This window comes from Hylobates moloch, unplaced genomic scaffold (genome assembly GCF_009828535.3).
Source record: "Hylobates moloch isolate HMO894 unplaced genomic scaffold, HMol_V3 SCAFFOLD_6, whole genome shotgun sequence".
NCBI lineage: Eukaryota > Metazoa > Chordata > Mammalia > Primates > Hylobatidae > Hylobates > Hylobates moloch.
In genome coordinates this window covers 113,279,158-113,297,969 of record NW_026652281.1, presented here as the reverse complement: position 1 = coordinate 113,297,969, position 18,812 = coordinate 113,279,158, and the positions used below count along the sequence as shown (strand labels likewise).

Sequence of the window (18,812 nt, the reverse complement as noted above, 5' to 3'; positions counted from 1 at the left end):
AGTGTGCACCACAGTGACAATGATGCAAAGTCAGTCTGTGATTTAAAATTTTTTCAAAAAAGAAGAAGACAAAAGAAAATAAAAAATTGTAAATTCACAAAGTGGATAATCAAAGATTGATACACCGAGGTCAGGCAACATAAGAATTACTCTGAATCAAAAAAACTAGTGGAAATGTAAAAGATAGTAACGATTTTAAGATTTGAGTTCTTATGTTCTAAGTACTGTTCTAAATACTGTATTTGTATTACCCTTCAATTAATCTTCCCTCAAATCCTTCCTATGAAGTAGACTTTTCCTTTACAGGTCAGGAAAGTGAGGCATAGAGTGGTTAAGCAACTTGTCTAAGCTATGAGGCCCATGACTCAAACGCAGGCAGGCCAACTCCAGAGCCAAAACAAAACAAAACAAAACAAAAAAAGACACATTAAGCAGGTTTTGAGGTTTATTAAAATAAAGAATTAGCAAACAATATGCAAAAAAACAAAGTTCTTAAGAGTTATGGCTTTGAAAAGCACAATATAGTAAAACCTAATACATTTTTATAAGTATGAAAATAACAGAATTGAAGCATGTTGCTAGAATTTCAGCTTCTACAACATAAACAGAAGCAAAACAAATACAAATAAGCAGCAGACCTACAGTGCAGCCATCAGCTTGGTCTTCATTATCTGCATATGAAATATCTTTTTAAGAAAATGTGGGCAGGTAGATACAAACATTCTATTTCCATGATTACAATCCTCTTCAATTTTAAAATAAGTGAATTTCAAAATACAACTTACGCCAACCACGTTAAAAAAAAAATCACTTGCCTAACCATTATCTTCTAGAGTTCCTATAGTTAAAATACTTTATGAATAAATCAATGCAACATCATCTTCAATGATATTAGAAGGGAAAATCTGACCATAAAGATTTTTTTTTTTTTTTTTTTTTTTTCCACAAAGAACTTGGGATTCTTTGGCCTTTCTGGAGTTTTGTTATAGCTAATACCAGTCTGTATTAATTAAGAAGGCACCATTAATGAGGGGCGGAAAAATCTACCTGTACACAAAATTCTGTACTTTAATAGCATCTTCAAATAAACCTTTAAAGAATAATGGTTTATGATCATTTTAAGAATTTTAAGAACTGAGTTATTTGGACAAGAACCATACAAACCTTTTTCACTCTGCCATGAATGATCGAAGAATCCTGCTCTAGGACTGGATCTTTTCAGAGAAAATAACTTATCACCTGTTTTACTGCAATTGCTACTAGTAATTATTACATAGCATGTGCTCTTTAAAACAGAAATAAAAATTGACGTGTGAAATCCCTTTCATTGGTTTTGGTAAACCATCCAATTTTGGGCTGTCATTTCAATTATAATACAGTTGTATTTTAGGAGATAAGATAATCTAATATAACAAAGGCTTGTTAAATATTGTCACTCTGTAATCAGGACATACTAAACTGCAATTCAGCTAATTCCAAAGAACTTTCCAGGTTTCTGTCCAGCAGGTAGAATTCTTTGTTTATGCAGAAGAAATACCTTCAATTCTCACATTCGATTTATGCATCTTGTGTGATAAGAAAAGCTCCTAAGAATCTTGCTTATATCAATGAGAAAAATGCTGCTGCTCTGGGAGACCTGAGATTACTCCCCAAAAAGCTGCCCTAATAATATCTGATACCACCTATAAACCACCACTTAGGAAAACTCTCTCCATAAAAATCACCAAACACTTCTAAAACCACCAGGCTACCTACTACCCTAAGATACTTGCTCATCTAGCTGAACAATATAACGATGACACACATTTATATTCATACCCAAGAGATTAGGTGAGGATTTAACTAGTAAGACGAAGAAGGGATCTGACATTCTTTAAAGTTAAAATATAAGTCCAAAATATAAGTCATCACAAAAGGCTGAACTCAGTAATTATCAAAAAATTCTTCCTTCTTCATGAAGTAAAAAGGATATTTATACATTTTAAGTGGCAAAGGTGATAATGATCCAAAGTACTATTAAGCAACTGACTAGAAAAAGTATAAAGAAATAGATCTAAATTGGTACATCAGATGTTCTCTATCACAGAAGTACAGCACTTTGATAGGTACTATCAAACTTTTTAGAGTTTCTCTGCTGTTGGAAGAATTTCATTTTTCGTATAAACTTTCTCTTCCAACAAAATACTACCACACAGGGGAAGGAACTGTTCCCCACAGGTACCCTCAGGTAATATGGAAGGTTTTTAACATGAACTCCAGTTCTAATCTTGACAACAGATTTCAGGTATGAGTACTTAATGATCACTTCACATCCTGAAGGATATCTTACTCTCAAATGTTATGAAAGGTATAAAATAGCTACATCCTCTATCTGTGCCATTAGATGTGGCTTGTTGAACTGTCTAGTACTCTTACTCTGGATTTCACCTCAGAAACCCAACCAATTCTATTTTTTTTTTATATAGCAACAATACAATGTGAAAAATTATTTATATTCTGACACACGTATTTGACATTTTGATTGACATCTTCCTTAAATTTCCTCTTAAAAAAAGGGTTAGTTTTAGCAGATCAATAACATGCCTACTAGTTTACATTTCATGTCAGCCAGACAATACTGACCAGACCAATACTGACCAGACCATAAATATGATGTAGAGATGTTAAACAAATGCATCTCTTATATCTTGCTTTTTGCCAATCAATATCTTTTTGTTGCTTTAATTCATTACTGAGATTTCATTCTATTCTGCTTTTTGCATTACCAAACTGGTTGCAATTTTATTATTCCCAGATTCGGTCTTTTCAGCCAGCATAAATATATTGTACATGCTATGTGATTATTCTAGTGGTGCTAGAATTTTACTATAAAACATTCTGTAGATTAAATTAAAACACATAACCGTAATTTGCTAAAATGGTTTCTTTCAGAGGTACTTTCACTAGCCAGTTTTAAAAATCTTACTAGCAAATTTTATTTCCTATACATAGATATACGAAAATCCTTAGGGACTGTAAGAATAGCTGGACTGAATAAAGTTTTCATTTAAAGTCCAAGGGTGTGGAGTTGACAACTTTTAGGAGATACAACAGGCTTATAGTTCCTTATAGTTCTCTGTCAAACTCTTAGTTGTTAATAGCTTTAGTACTGTCATTCATGAGACACAACTCCTAAGAGAAAACAAAGAAAAGGCCAATCACGTAAGATCTTGTTAAGACTGTGACATAATGACCCCAAATAAAAACAATTTTTAATTAACTCACAGTAGAAAACACCAACAAAACAACTCTCTAATTTCCACTAGTTTACTGCAGCCCAATGAAGTTGATTACATACATCCGTCATTCAATTGGAGTAATTTTTTTCTACAAATTTGTTCCAGAGATCATGCCATAAGCCTGGTAAGTAAAAGAATGATGAAAATGCCAAAGTTCTATCAAGTAAGCAAATATTCTCTTTCGTGTGGCCGACAGAACTCTGGAAGAAACAGAATGCATGTCAGGTAATACTTACATTTAAGGCTCAGGTGACTGTCAGAAAGTATTTCTTTTACCCAGCAAAGAACTGTGAGCTGAAACACAAATGGCAGTTCATCTGAAAGAACTAAAACCATCCACTGGCTGCACATTGAAAAAGCAATAAATAATGACACAGAAAACAAAAGAAATTGCATAATTCTTTCCTCAAAAATGCTTTTTTTTTTTCTTCACAAGAGCAGAAAGGACAAAGTGGAAAGTCAAACCAAACTAACATTTTAAACAGAAGAATGATATGACTCCATATACTTTCAAAAGGCACCAGAAAATAAAGCTTTCACTGACAGGTAAATTAGGTCATTTTTTTTTTCCAAAATAATTTCTTCATTCTCATGTCGTAACTAAGTGTCCATTTGACAGCTCCCGAGAAAAAAACTGGTTCAAAGTCCTTTATCCAAAGCCAAAACCATAATTGATTAAATGGATATTTTAGAGTTTTCGTTCATGTCTTTTCTCTCTAAAGATTGTGTTTTGGGAGACTAGCTTCCACATAAGTACTTAAAAAATGGAAAAAGAGCATCATCGATAAATGAGAGAAGAGTCTATATTCGTTGATGGGTGTTTTGTTTTGTTTTTTTGAGATGGAGTCTTGCTCTGTCGCCCAGGCTGGAGTGCAGTGGTGCGATCTCAGCTCACCACAACCTCTGCCTCGCAGGTTCAAGTGATTCTTCTGCCTCAGCCTCCCGAGTAGCTGGGACTACAGGCACGCACCACCATGCCTGGCTAATTTTTGTATTTTTAGTAGACACAGAGTTTCACCATATTGGCCAGGCTGGTCTCGAACTCCTGACATCGTGATCTGCCTATCTCAGCCTCCCAAAGTGCTGGGATTACAGGCGTGAGCCACTGTGCCCAGCCAAGTGTTTTAAAATCAGCTATCCCTACATCCACTGCTGATTCATTTAGTATCAAATCAGTAGCCTCATCCTTGGGGCCCAACTGAAGAGCCTCCTACGGCTCCAGTGCATAGGTCCTTGCATAGGGAGGCTGATGCAACTAAGAGCAATGGGATTAACTACATGATTCTCCAGCACTGATAACATCCATTAAACTGTAGGGAATTAAAAAGGCACCTTAAGTTGGAGCTATAGAATAACAGTCTTATAACCTAGGTTGAAAGTAAAACAAAAGCCAGAAAAAAGCATAACTTCCTACAAACGTAATCTATAAATAGCAGTGTTTTTTAATACAAAAAAGGTACCAAGGACGTAAGGATAAGCATTTAAGTCCAAGTCACTTGAGTGTATTTTATCAAAGGTTATGCTAAAAACTGTCACCCATAAAAGTGCAAAATAAAAGATTAATGCATGTCAAAAATAGAGTTCTTGCAACATTGTCCATAAGCAGCAAACATAGTTGAACAAGGCTGTGCATGCACTGTCACTAGCTATAAAGTAATGCTTATGACAGATTTTGAGTAAATGACGTATACTTGAGATCAGTTATTTGCAATAATTTTTTTAAAAAAGGAAATGTTTTACAAAAGATATATAGCATGAAGTCACATTACACTGAAGAACACTTATCTGTATTAAATGTAAATTTTATGTCATCTAGGAAACTATCATTTTGCTTTTACTGAACACTACCAGTTACAGCAGTGCATAGTGTTCCTTCAAATAAAATTTTATAGTTTCTTTTAAGCCCCTACCACACACTTTTGCAAAACAATGAATTGTACTTTTGTTTTTTTTAAGTTGGTGGGACAAAGAAACTGATAAAAGGACAGCTTCTGGAAGATCGAGAGTAAGAGGGAAAACTTACTCTTCACTGTATATACCCTCTTATAAGCTACTATAACTTTTCATCATGTGATGCATTTTCAAATAAATTTAATAAAAAATTGTTAGGGCAATAAAGTAAAAGCATGTTCCAGTTTAAGATCAATGCCAAATTTCTGAACTGGGGCATAATACTTACTCTGCATCTTTTACAACACTTCTGAGAGTTAATCACATGAACATGAATACAAACAAATGTAGATTCATCACAAAATACAAATGTATTGGTCACAATTATGTAGAAAAAAATAAGCTGTAATATCTGTTTTCAATGTAAGCTCACAGTATCTGTACTCAAAGTTTCTCTAAAATTAAAAGAAGTCCACTAACAATATAATTGAAAAGAATACTTCTGCATTATGAAACAGAAGATATGGGGTTCAGAGGGGAGCCCATCTGAGTAAGGACTTTATCCAGCCACTGAAGAGGCCCATGAAGATGAATCTCAATCCAACATGGGGTGCTGGTTACATCCTGCCGGTGATATTCTGCTCCCCAACCCTATGAAAATGAACAGATATCATCACAAATCCCTCTTTAAACTGTCAACCACTCTAAACCAATTTTACCATAACAAAAAGATAGCTTTTAACAGTAGAGATATGTAGAATTTACGTAAAGAGAATAACTATCACAAAACCAGTCTTAGTATTCACCATGAAATTAAAAGCAAGACAACAGCTACATTATTTAAAGATTCATGAATTCTAAAGTAATATATAATTCCCTTAAAAGAAACCCTTGGAGCCAGTTATAGTTCATAATTTTTTTTAATCTTAGAAAGGTAACACAGTACAGTATCTCATAATTAAAACAAATATTTCTGATCTGAGATACATTCTCCCTTAATGGGATAAATGCAAAATAGAAAATCACCACTAGGACACCACAGTAATAATTACTGTAGACAAAATATATTGAAGAATGCAAAAAATGTGGGTAAAATATAAAGGAGAAACAGTGTATTTACATAGCCCCAAAGAATCTGCCTCCAAATATTTATAAATACCATTTTCTCTTAATTTCTTTGTAAGACTTAATGAATATTTAAAGGAAAAATTTTAACAGTATTATAAGATATATAATGTGTAGATGTAAAATTTATGAATAGCACAAAGAATAAAAGAAAGTAATTAAAACTCTTCAACAGCAAGGTTTTCGTATTTTACATTTGAAAAATAGTACAATATTAACTCTAGGTAGATTGGGGTATGTTAAAGATAACATGGTAATTCCTAGAGAAACCACTAAAAAATGTAAAGAGATGTCACTTAAATGCTAATAAAGGAATCATATATAAAAAATAAAAATCATAAATAGCCTCATGTATGATCATGTCAGGGTTTCTTTTTTTTTTTTTTTTTGAGACAGAGTTTCTCTCTTGTTGCCCAGGCTGGAGTGCAATGGCGCAATCTCAGCTAACTGCAACCTCCGCCTCCCAGGTTCAAACTATTCTCCTGTCTCAGCCTCCCAAGTAGCTGGGATTACAGGCACCCACCACCACGCCTGGCTAATTTTTGTATTTTTTAGTAGGGACAGGGTTTCACCATGTTGGCCAGGCTGGTCTCGAACTCCTGATCTCAGGTGATCCGCCTGCCTTGGCCTCCCAAAGTGCTGGGATTACAGGTGTGAGCCACCGCACCTGGCCCAGGTTGTTTTTTTTTAACCAAAATTTTTTTATTTTCAAGTTGTTTATCAGATAAGGCATCGTAGATATTGATCAATACATGCATGTATAATTTAATGTGGCAGTCACATAGTGATTATCCTTTAAGGTGGGAAATTACTGGGATGAACTGAGCTGAAACCTTTAGCCTAAAACTCCACATAAAAATTAAAATAGAAATTTTTCACCTTTATTTTCCTGGATTTATCAAGTTCTCTGGTTTACTGCTTATGGTAGTCCTGGCCCAGGAAAACTGGGTGGGGGAGGGAGGGCGGTCAGGGGAGTGAAGAAGATTGGGGAGTGGAGATTAAAATAAATATGCAAAAGTCACATTACTGTACAAGAAGGGAGAAATGCCTTCAGGGTAACCAGTAAACTAATGTATACAATAGATCTACAGCAAAGTATCATGAAAACACTGGACTGGGGCTGAATATCAAAAAGAAAAAAACCCATGCACAGCGTGTGACAAGTGCTCTTCTTGTGCTAAATTCTTAAGAATCATGTAGATATAGTACAGATTGCTTAAATACATGACTAAAATTCTTTTCAAATTTTAAGCACAAATCTTTGGAATGTCAATACAGTCAGGTGAAGACAGTAGATGAAAAACTTGAAAAGTTCCTTTGAACTTTGCAAATCCTTAATATTAAGGTTGGTGGAAAAGTAATTGTGGCTTTTGCCATTACTTTTAATAACAGTACTTAGCTAGAAATGAAATAATTTTAGTATTCTAAAGAATTCTGCCAAGTCACCCTAATGAAATCTAGTAATAATAATCAAAACTGTTGAAGCTAAGAGACTCAAATAGCAATTTTAATATTAAATGCTGATACGGTTTGGCTGTGTCCTCACCCAAATCTCATCTTAAATTGTAGCTCCCATAATTCCCACATGTTGTGGGAAGGACCCAGTGGGAGATAACTGAATCATGGGGGCAGTTTCCCCCATACTGTTCTCATAGTAGTGAATAAAGTCTCATAAGATCTGATAATTTTATAAGAGGTTTCCCCTTTCATTTGGCTCTCATTCTCTTGCCTGCTGCCATGTAAGACACGACTTTGCTCCTCCTTCGCCTTCCGCCATTATTGTGAGGCTTCCCCAGCCATATGGAACTGTGAGTTCATTAAACCTCTTTTTCTTCATAAATTACCCAGTCTTGAGTATGTCTATTAGCAGCATGAAAATGGACTAATACAAATGCTTTCTAGAAATTTAGTCTTTTAACTAAAATTCCTTGTAATCTCAGCCCCTATTCAATATCAAAATCAATATCAATCATGTATTTTATAATGTCTAGATTACAAAATGAAATCTTAGATCTATTATGTAGTTAAAATTACAAATTCAATAATTTTATTTAAAAACCTGTTAAATCAGGCCAAAAGCAATTATCAACTTTCATTTAACAAATAATTTTTAAAAATTATAACCTAAAGTCATAATATACATATTTATAGTGACTCAAATTATGTTAGAGGTCACAACTCACCTTGACAAAACTCATCCGAATGGTACACATTTTGGTGAGCTCATATACTGCCTCAAATCCATGGTTGACAGACTGAGCCAGAAGCTGAGCAAACTCCTGATTGTTAAAAATTTTGAGGCTGCAGCTGCTGGGAATCTTACACACAGTGGTGGGATGAAAGCCATGATGAAAGTTGCAGTTCCTACTCTGTACAAATATGCTGCTGTCACTGAGGCATTCCGCATACACCTCCCCACCAACATAGTACAGATGAACACCTTAAAAAGACAAACATCACAAGAGTCAGCTTAAAGAGTCATTATAATGAAATCAAATAGACTGTATGGTGCAACAAAAGTACCCATTAATCCACAGCAAACTTCCAACAGTCTTTAGACAGAAGTTACCACTAGATGGCCTTCTGCTGCCAAAGATAATCAAGAGGTTAATGTCTGCCTGCATCTACAAGAGTGAAGCCTCAAGTAGGCAGCATATTAAGTTATCCATTTTTAGGTTGTTCTCTTTTTCCTTTTCCAACAACCATTTATCATCTCTATGAGAGAAAGAGAGGGCTAAAAAAAAAACCCAAATCATCTTTTGATGAGTCTTTTCAAATAAATGCTCAGTGCTATCAACTATCATAAACAGTCATTTGACAGACTTTTGCACTCTTTGTGCTAACAAAGAGGAGAGCAACACTAAAAAAAAACCAAAGTTACATATATAATTTCAGGCCACAAGAAGAGCTTTGAAATGGCAGATTTATCTTACTTAAAATTTTTTTATATTTAAAAATATGTATGTTCCTTTGCAAGATGTGAGGGCAAAGAAAAGAAATACTTTAAAAATATATAAATATGTGGAAATAGTTTTAACATTAAATATTCAAATTATATAACTAAAGCTAGTCACCTACTATTTTCCCAACATATCTCTCCACCACCCCCAAAACTAACCCATGAAAGAAAAGGTCCTAGAACTATATGCTGGGGAAAAAGAAAAAACTGATTCTAGAATTTCAAAACTCACAAAATAGATTTCCCTTAAATTACTTCTACTGTGATGGAAGAAAAAAAAATCAATGCCTAGAAGTGAGGCACTTCACTGAAAAAACTAAGGCAAGTTGGCAGTAAACTCAAAAGACAATGAAAACTTTGTTTCACAACTTATTTTTGACCACAGGATTTTTTTGAATCACTTCTATAAGAAATCCTATCACAATTATATTTATTTACCTTTTATTCCTATTTTGGACCAAGATGCCGTCAAGTTAAAGAAGCAAAACGCAGCAAGGGGTAAAAACAAAACGTCTCAAGAAACAGGCAATACACTTTACCTGGGATGGGTTTCCTTCCTGACCACTTGATGCATGAGACTTTGACATTTTATTGCAGTATGAAAAGGGCCCGGTTTGTTATGGCAACTATCTTGCAGGATGAATTATTAATAAAACCTTATTGCCTAAATTTAAAAGATGGGAGCAGTGATGGTGAAGCCACTGGAACATCATTCACACTAGATTTCCCATTTCTAATTCCGCTCCTCTCACATCATGGTAACACTTACAAGTCATCTCAACCCAAAATACTCCACAAATACCTTAATTATAAAATTCTAACCCTTCACCAGCATTCATACACAATATTCCATAAATATGTGTCATACATTTACAATGAGGCACTCTTCTAGCTACTGGGGATACTGTTGTGAACAAAGCAAGTTCCTGTACAGCTTATGTTCCAGTCAGGGTAACACTCAAAAAACAAAGTGGTAGTATGATTTCAGATCCTTAGCACTGGGAAGAAACACTAAGCAGGACAAAAAAATGAGGAAAGATCATGTCTTTATTTGATTAATACATTCTTCAATATCGGCAACTTAAGGCAGAGGGCATGTGTCAAACTTCTTTGTAAGTTTCTAGCACCTTTCACAATGCATGGTTCATGGCAAGTACAACAAATGATTGAATTCGATTAAATGTAGGAAAATGACAACATTACCTTTTCCAATGTGTCGCCTAGTGTTTTCAATTGTCGAATTACGATTAACATTTGACAACAAACCCAAGCAGAATCTACTTTTGTTATTTGAAGGATCTGTGAATCCATCTACTAACACACTAGTAGAAGATGCGTGAAAAGCTTCTCCAACACGATTGTTTAATTCATAGTAGACTATTGAACACCAATGTTTAGGCTCTTCATAGGCAACAGGCTGAACATCTGTGAACAAACCAGAAAGAGAGTTTAATAAATATCAGAAACTCAGATTGTCCATGTGTTTATCTTTTAACCCAACCCAAGTATTATATGAAAAAGAAAATTTTCAGATTATTTCACAAGTCTCACTGTCCTTCCTAGCTGTGAATCTATATCCGAAAACAGGCACTAGAAATCAACTTGAATATGACAATTTAAAAAATTATAGAAATACCAGGATCGGCAATAGTCATAGCTTGCTCAGGCTATAAAATACCATAAGGCTGAGTGGCTTAAACAACAGAAATTTATTTCTCACAGGTCTGGGGGCTGGGAAGTCCAAGATCAAGGTGCCAGAAGATTTGGTAACTAGTGAGGACCTGCTTCCTGGCTTGCAGACAGCTGCTTTCTCACTGTGTGCTCATATGGCCCCTCCTCAGTGCATGCTCTTGGAGAAAGAGTTTCTTTTCCTCTTCTTTAAGGGAACTAATCTCATTATGACAATCCCACTCTCAAGCCTAATTATTTCCATTTTCAAATACCATCACACTGGTAGTTAGGACTTCAACATATGAATTTTAGGGAGATTCAATATGGTCCATTAGCATTCCACCCCAGCAACCCAAAATTCACATCCTTCTTACATGTAAAATACACACATATATTCTATCCCAACAGCCCCTGAAGTCTTAACTCATTTCCGCATCAACTCTAATGTTGTAAGCCCAGTATCATCCAAATATCATCTACATATGATATATGAGACTTGAGGCAAAATTCCTCTCCAGCTGCAAACCTATGAAACCAGGGAAGTTACGTGCTTATGGTGGGACAGACACAGGATAGACGTTCCCATTCAAAAATGGAAAAACAAAAAATAAGGGAGTGATGATGGGTCAAGGAAGTTGAAAACTTAGCAAAGCAAATTCCATTAGGCCTTAAGGCTGGAGAATAAACCTCTTTGGTTTGATGTTCTACCCTCCCAACCATCTGGGTGGAGTGAGGGGGTGCCCAGGCCTTGGTTCAATACATGAATTTTGAGAGGACACAATTCAGAACATAGCAGCAACAACACATTTTTAATTGTTTTTCTAACATAAACTAATTCAGGTTTAAATCTGAGATAAAAAATTCTTTTTCAGAGACCTGAAGGATTTAACTATAATCAGTATCTGTAAAATTATTTTAAACAAAAAAGTTAAACTAAAAAACTAAGTGAGACTCAGCAAATTAGGAATAGAGGGGAACTTCCTCAGCTTGATACAGAACATCTACAGCTAACATCATACTTCATGGTAGGAAACTAGAAGGTTTTCTGCTAAGATCAAAAACAAAGCAAAGATGCCTCCTCTCCCACTTTTCAACATCATACTGGAAGTCCTTGCTAATGCCATAAATAAATAAAAGGTACACAGATAGGAAAGGAGGAAATTGTCTTTGTTTGCAAATTACATGATTGTCTATGTAAAAATAAGAAAGAGCAGACCAAAAAATTCCTGGAACTAGTAAGCATTATAGCAAGGTTGCAGGATACAAGGTTAATATGCAAAAGTTGATTGCTCTCCTATACAGCAACAATAAACAAACGAAATTTAAGATAAAAAATTATAATTTACATTAGCATCCCCCAAAATTAAATACTTAGGCATAAATATAAAAAAATAGGAACATGCTCTATGAGGAAGACTACAAAACTCTGATGAAAGAAATCAAAGAACTAAATAAATGGAGAAATATTGCACATTCAAGAATAAGACTCAATATCATCAAGATAGCAGTGTTTCCCAGCTTAATCTATAGAGTAATAACACCAATCAAAATCCCTGCAAGCTATTTTTTGGATATAGACAAAATGATTCTGTACTTTATATGGAGAGGTAAAAGACTCAAAACAGCCAACACAATATCAAAGGAGAAGAACAAAGTCAGAGGATCGACACCACTTGACTTTAAGACTTACTATAAAGATACAGTAATCAAGATCATGATAAAATAAAAGAACAGACAAACAGATCAAAGGAGCAGAACAGAGTTTAGAAATAGACCCAAGTAAATACAGTCAACTAGTCTTTGACAAAGGAGCAAAGACAATACAATGGAAGAAAAAAAAAATAATCTTTTCAAAAAATGATACAGGAAACAACTGGACAGCTACATCAAAAAAGTAAATCTAGACTAGACCTTACACTCTTCACAAAATTGACCCAAGATGGATTACAGACCTAAATGTAAAATGCAAAACTATAAAACTCCTAGAAAATAATATAGGAGAAAATCTAGATGACTTTTGGTATGATGATGCCTTTTTTTAGGTACAATTCATGAAAGAAATAATTGATAAGCTAGCCTTCATTAAAATTTAAAACTTTTGCTCTGAAAAAGACACTGTCTAGAGAATGAGGAGACAAGCCACAGATTAGGAAAAAAAAAATCTGAAAAAGTTCTATCCGATAAAAGACTATAATTCAAAATATACAAAGAACTCAAAAACAATCTGATTAAAGTATGGCAAAAGATATGAATAGGGAGCCCACCACAGACTTACAGATTGGTCAAGTAAGCATGTGAAAAGATGTTCAACATGTTATGTCATTAAGGAATTGCAAATTAAAACAACAATGAGATACTACTACACACCTATTAGAATGGCCAAAATCCAAAACAATGACAACATCAAATGTTGGTAAGAATAAGGAGCATCAGGAATTCTCATTCATAGTTGGGAATGCAAAATGATACAGCCATTTTAGAAGGCACTTTGGCCATTTCTTACAAACCTAAACATACTCTTACCATAAAATTTAGCAATCATGCTTCTTGTTATTCAAATGAGATGAAAACTATATCCACATAAAAAATCTTCACATGAATGTTTATACCAGCTTTACTCATAATTGCTCAAACTTAGAAGCAACCAAAAGGTTCTTCAGCAGGTGAACAGATAAACAAACTGGTACAACCAAGACAATGAAATAGTATTTGGTGCTGTGATGGTTAGTATTGAGTGTCAAACTGATTGGACTGAAGGATGCAAAGTATTGTTTCTTGGGTGTGTCTGTGGGTGTGTTGCCAAAGGAGATTAACATTTGAGTCAGTGGACTAGGAGAGGCAGGCCCACCCTCAATCTTGGTAGGCACCATCTAATCAGCTGCCAGCGTGGCTAGAATAAAGCAGGCAGGCAGAAGATGGAAGAGCAGACTTGCTGAGTCTTCCGGCCTTCATCTTTCTCCTGTGCTGGATGCTTCCTGTTCTCAAACATCAGACTCAAATTCTTCAGCTTGACTGGACTCCTGGACTTAAACCAGTGGTTTGCCAGGGGCTCTTGAGCCTTTGTCCACAGACTGAAGGCTGCACTGTCGGCTACCCTACTTTTGAGGTTTTGGGCTTGGACTGATCCACCCCTGGCTTCCTTGTTCCTCAACTTGCAGATGGCCTATCGTGGGACTTTACCTTGTGATCATATGAGTCAATTCTCCTTAATAAACTCCCTTTCATATATATTCCATACATTCTATTAGTTCTGTCCCTCTAGAGAACCCTAATAGAGATGCTAAAAAGAAATGAGCTATCAAGCCATAAGAAGACAAGGAGAAACTTAAATGCATATTACTAAGTGAAGGAAGCCAGTCTGAAAAAGCTACATACTGTATGATTCTAACTACAACACTTTGCAAAAGGCAAAACTATGACAGTAAAAAGATCAGTGGTTGCAAGGGGTTGTGGGGAAGGAGAGGTGAACAGGCAGAGCACAGAGACTTTTTAAGAGGTAAAAAATGATTCTGTATCATATCATAAGGGTGGATACATGTGTTAAAACCCCACAGAACATACAAAACCAAGAATGAACCCCACTGGATAATATCATGTGTCAATGGAAGCTCACTGACTATAACAAATGTACCACTCTGGTGAGAGATGCTGATAACAGAGGAGGCTATGCCTGTGTGGGAGAAGAGAGTATGTGAGAACTTTCTGTACCTTCCACTTAATTTTGCTGTGAACCAAAAACTGAACTAAAAAATAAACTCTATTTATAAAGAAAAACAAAAAAACAACTAAATGAACATTATCTTTGGGCAAATAGAGGTATATGTTTAAATTTTACATGCCAGAACTGCCTACAGAAAAAGGTTTATACGCAATATAAAATACTGGCCAAACTCATTAATATAAAAGTCAGTAACTCATAATTGACACAAAGCATAGAAGAGATACGTGAAAGCTCTACATCCCAGCACCTTTCCTGGAGCTGAAATCAAGCAAAGAAATCATGGACCCTCAATTCTCTTTCAAAAAAGGCAGGAATATGGCCGGTTGCGGTGGCTCACACCTGTAATCCCAGCACTTTGGGAGGCCAAGTTGGGCAGATCATCTGAGATCACGAGTTCGAGACCAACCTGGCCAACATGGTGCAACCCCGTCTCTATTAAAAATACAAAAATTAGCCGGGTGTGGTGGCGCATGCATATGATAATCCCAGCTATTCGGAGGCTGAGGCAGGAGAATTGTGAGCCGAGATTGTGCTGCTGCATTCAATCCTGGGTGGCAGAGTGAGATTCCATCTCAAAAAAAAAAAAGGGCAGGAATAAAATAACACCAAGGAAAACGTAAGAGTAATCACATGGTCTATGTAGGCAATTTAAAATAATTGGTTAACTTTTTTTTTTTGAGATGGAATCTCGCTTTGTCATCCATGATTGAGCACAGTGGCATGATCTCGGCTCACTGCAACCTCCACCTCCCAGGTTCAAGTGATTCTCCAGCCTCAGCATCCCGAGCAGGTGGGATTATAAGCACCCACCAGCACACCTGGCTAATTTTTATATTTTAGTAGAGATGGGATTTCACTATGTTGGCCAGGCTGGTCTCGAACTCCTGAGCCTCAGGTGATCTGCCTGCCTCGGCCTCCCAAAGTGCTGAATTACAGGAGTGAGCCACTGTGCCCAGCCAACTTTTTTAACAGAAGAGTTTAAGTTTTAAAACTCAGTTCTGAGTTTTATATGGCAAAGAATGCAGATGAGAAGGAAGAGAGGAAAATAAACCAATATAAGCCAAAGAAGTCTTAAGAGCTCAGATTTTAAGGTTTATACAAAGTTTATACATGTAGAGGCCCATAACCAAAGACAGGTACAAATGAGTCACATGAAGTTATAAGAATAGCATCAGGAAGATTAGAGCTAAGAACAAGCAGAAGCTTATAGAAAAAAAAAAAAATGCTAGGCAAAACTAAAAAGGCAATTTTGGTTAAAAGGAAAAGAAGAACCAGAAAAGCACTGCCTCTGCTCAAGGCAGAAGACATTGTTGCTAACAGGTGGTTCCAGACATTGCCGTTTAACTTTGATTTTCTTTTTGTCACTTCTTTGTCAAAAAGGAGAAAATACACATAATCTGACTGAAATGAGAAGAAATTCTAGCGAAAAAGGTATCCACAAGGGTGAGAAAATGTATCAAGTTCCTCTAAAGGGGCTCAGTTGTTTGGCTGAGACAAATTACATTCCAATGGACATCTAACACATAACACTATTAAATGGCACTAAGACCTCGGGAAAATCAGGAGAAAAGAAAAGGAGAAGGTTAAGTGGAGTAAATACAGTCCATATTTTCAAAAGGAGAATGAAGTGGAGTAAATACAGTCCATATTTTCAAAAGGAGAATAATAATACTATTTATTGTATATGGCCTAATGTTGTGTGCTAAGATGATTACATGTATTGTCTAATTTAATCAACATATTAATAATTCCAGCATATCATCCCTATTTATTTTGTAAATGGGGAACCTCAGGCTTAGAGATTTAAAAACTACCTATATTGCAAAGCAAGTAAGTAGAGAAACAGGAATTCAAATCCAGAAATTCATGTTCCATTTTTATGGTAAATGAAGGTAGATTTTATTAATTATAGGCAAATTAATATAATGAGATTTCTTGATAAATTCTAGACATTATACAAACATTAACAAAACTATTAGGGGTCTGGAAATTTAATTGCTCTTAGGAATACAGAGCACTCAATATAACACACATTCAGTATTATCACAAACATTGAAAACACAAAAAAACACATTGTTTTAAGAAACGTATAAAATAGCAGTACACATTTCTAAACTTGCGACAAACTAAGGAGGTTAAGGTCTCAAACCAAAGTGGCATTAAACCACAATGACACCATAAAGATATACAATTTTTCATTTGTCAATTATCAAAAAAAAAAAGATAGACAAAAAAAATACAGAACAACCCACAATGAGATATCTCTTCATACCCATTAAAATGGTCAATATCTCAAGTGCTGGTGAGGATGTGAAGAATACGGAATCCGTGTGCACTGTTGCTGAGAATATAAAATGGTACATCCACTGTGGAAAACAGTATGGCTGTTCCTCAAAAAAGTATAAATATAATTACCATGTAATCCAATAATTGTACTTCTGGTATATACTCAAAAGAAATAAAAGCAGGATCTCGAAGAGATATGTGTATGCCCATGTCCACAGCAGTATTATTCACAATAGCCAAAAAGTGAAAGCAATCCAAGTGTCTATCAATGGATGAATAGATAAACAAAATTTGGTACATACATACAATGGAATATTACTCAACTTTAAAAAGAAATGAAATTCTGACATTGCTACAATACGGATGTGCCCTGACAAAAAATAAGCCAGTCACACACACAAAAAAAAACAAATATTGTATGATTCCATTTATATGAAGTACTTAGAGTGGTCAAAATCGTAGAGATTAGAAAGCAGAGTGGTGGTTGCCAAGGGCTGGGGGGAAAGGGAGAATAGGAAATTTTTATTTAATAGGTATAGTTTCAATATTACAAGGTGAAAAGAGCTATAGAAATGGATGGTGGTGATGGTCACACAACATTATAAATGCATTTAATGCCACTGAACTGTACACTTAAAAATAGTTAAGATGGCAAACCTTATGTTATATATAGTTTGCCATAACAAAAAAAAAAAAAAAAAAAAAAAAACAGGGCCAGCCTGGGCAACACGGTAAGACTCCACCTCAGCAACAACAAAAAATTGGCCAAGCATGGTGATGCATGCCTGTAGTCCCAGCTACTAAGGATGCTAAGGTGGAGGAGCACTTCAGCCCAGGAATCTGAGGCTCCAGCGAGCTATGATCATGCCACTGCACTCCAGTCTGGACATGACAGAGCAAGACTCTGTCTCTAAAATAAATAAATAATTTAAAAATTAAAAATAAAACAAAACAACAAAAAAATAGGGGGAAAAACCTTTACAGGAAAGCTTTAGTAATCAAGACTATGAGGTACAGATATGTAAGTCAACAGAGTCCTGAAATAAACCCTGGCATTTACAGTCAATTGATTTCTGACAAAGATGGTAATTCAACAAAGAAATGATACTCTTTCCAACAAATGGTAAAGCCAACTGGATTTCTATGTGCAAAAAACTTAACGTAGACATTTACCATATACCACATACAAACTTAACTCAGAAGGAACCACTGACCTAATGTAAGAGCTAAAACTATGGAACTTCTAAAATAAAACATAAAATAATATTTTCATGACCTTGGGATAGACAAAAATTTCTTGAATCCAACACCAAAAGCATAATCTAGAAATGAAAGAACTGACAAAATGGATTTAATCAAAATTTATAGCTATTACCCTCAAAAAGACATCATTAAGAAAATGAAAAGAAATCCACAGACTGAGAAAAAATATTTGCAAATCATATATCTGATAAAGGATTCATATCCAGGATATACAAAAAATTCTTACAACTCAGTAAGACAACCCAATGGGCAAAAGATTTAAAATAAACACATCAAAGAAGATACATAAATGGCCAACAAGTACATTTAAAAAATGCTCATCATTACTCATTAGAGAAATGCAAATTAAAACCACAATAAGCACTTTACACCCACTAGAATGGCTATAATTAAAAAGCCAGACAATAACAGGTGTTAGGAGGATGTAGAGAAAATAGAACCCTCATACTTTGCTGGTGAGAATGTAAAATGGTACTGCCACTTCAGAGAAGTTTTATAGTTTTCTTAAGTAGTTAAACTTACCATGTTATTCAGCAATTGCACTCCTAGATATCTATCCAAGAGAAATAAAACAATATCTACAAAAAGACTTACATGCGATATTTTTTGTTTGTTTTTT

At 35.1% G+C, this 18,812-nt stretch overlaps 1 protein-coding gene across 8 annotated transcripts in view; it reads right to left on the bottom strand.

Annotated features, from left to right (window-relative positions):
* Positions 1 to 431: 431 nt before the first annotated feature.
* Positions 432 to 18,812, bottom strand: part of SMAD5 (SMAD family member 5) — a 281,680-nt gene continuing 263,299 nt past the window's right edge. For all 8 annotated transcript variants that reach the window (XM_058441224.1, XM_058441225.1, XM_032157964.2 and 5 more), the window contains 3 exons: positions 10,456 to 10,677; positions 8,477 to 8,733; positions 432 to 5,819 (listed from right to left, as the gene is read on the bottom strand). In XM_058441224.1, the coding sequence (XP_058297207.1) occupies positions 5,676 to 5,819; positions 8,477 to 8,733; positions 10,456 to 10,677 (623 nt within the window). In that variant the 3' untranslated portion in view covers positions 432 to 5,675. The remainder of the gene's footprint in view (positions 5,820 to 8,476; positions 8,734 to 10,455; positions 10,678 to 18,812) is intronic.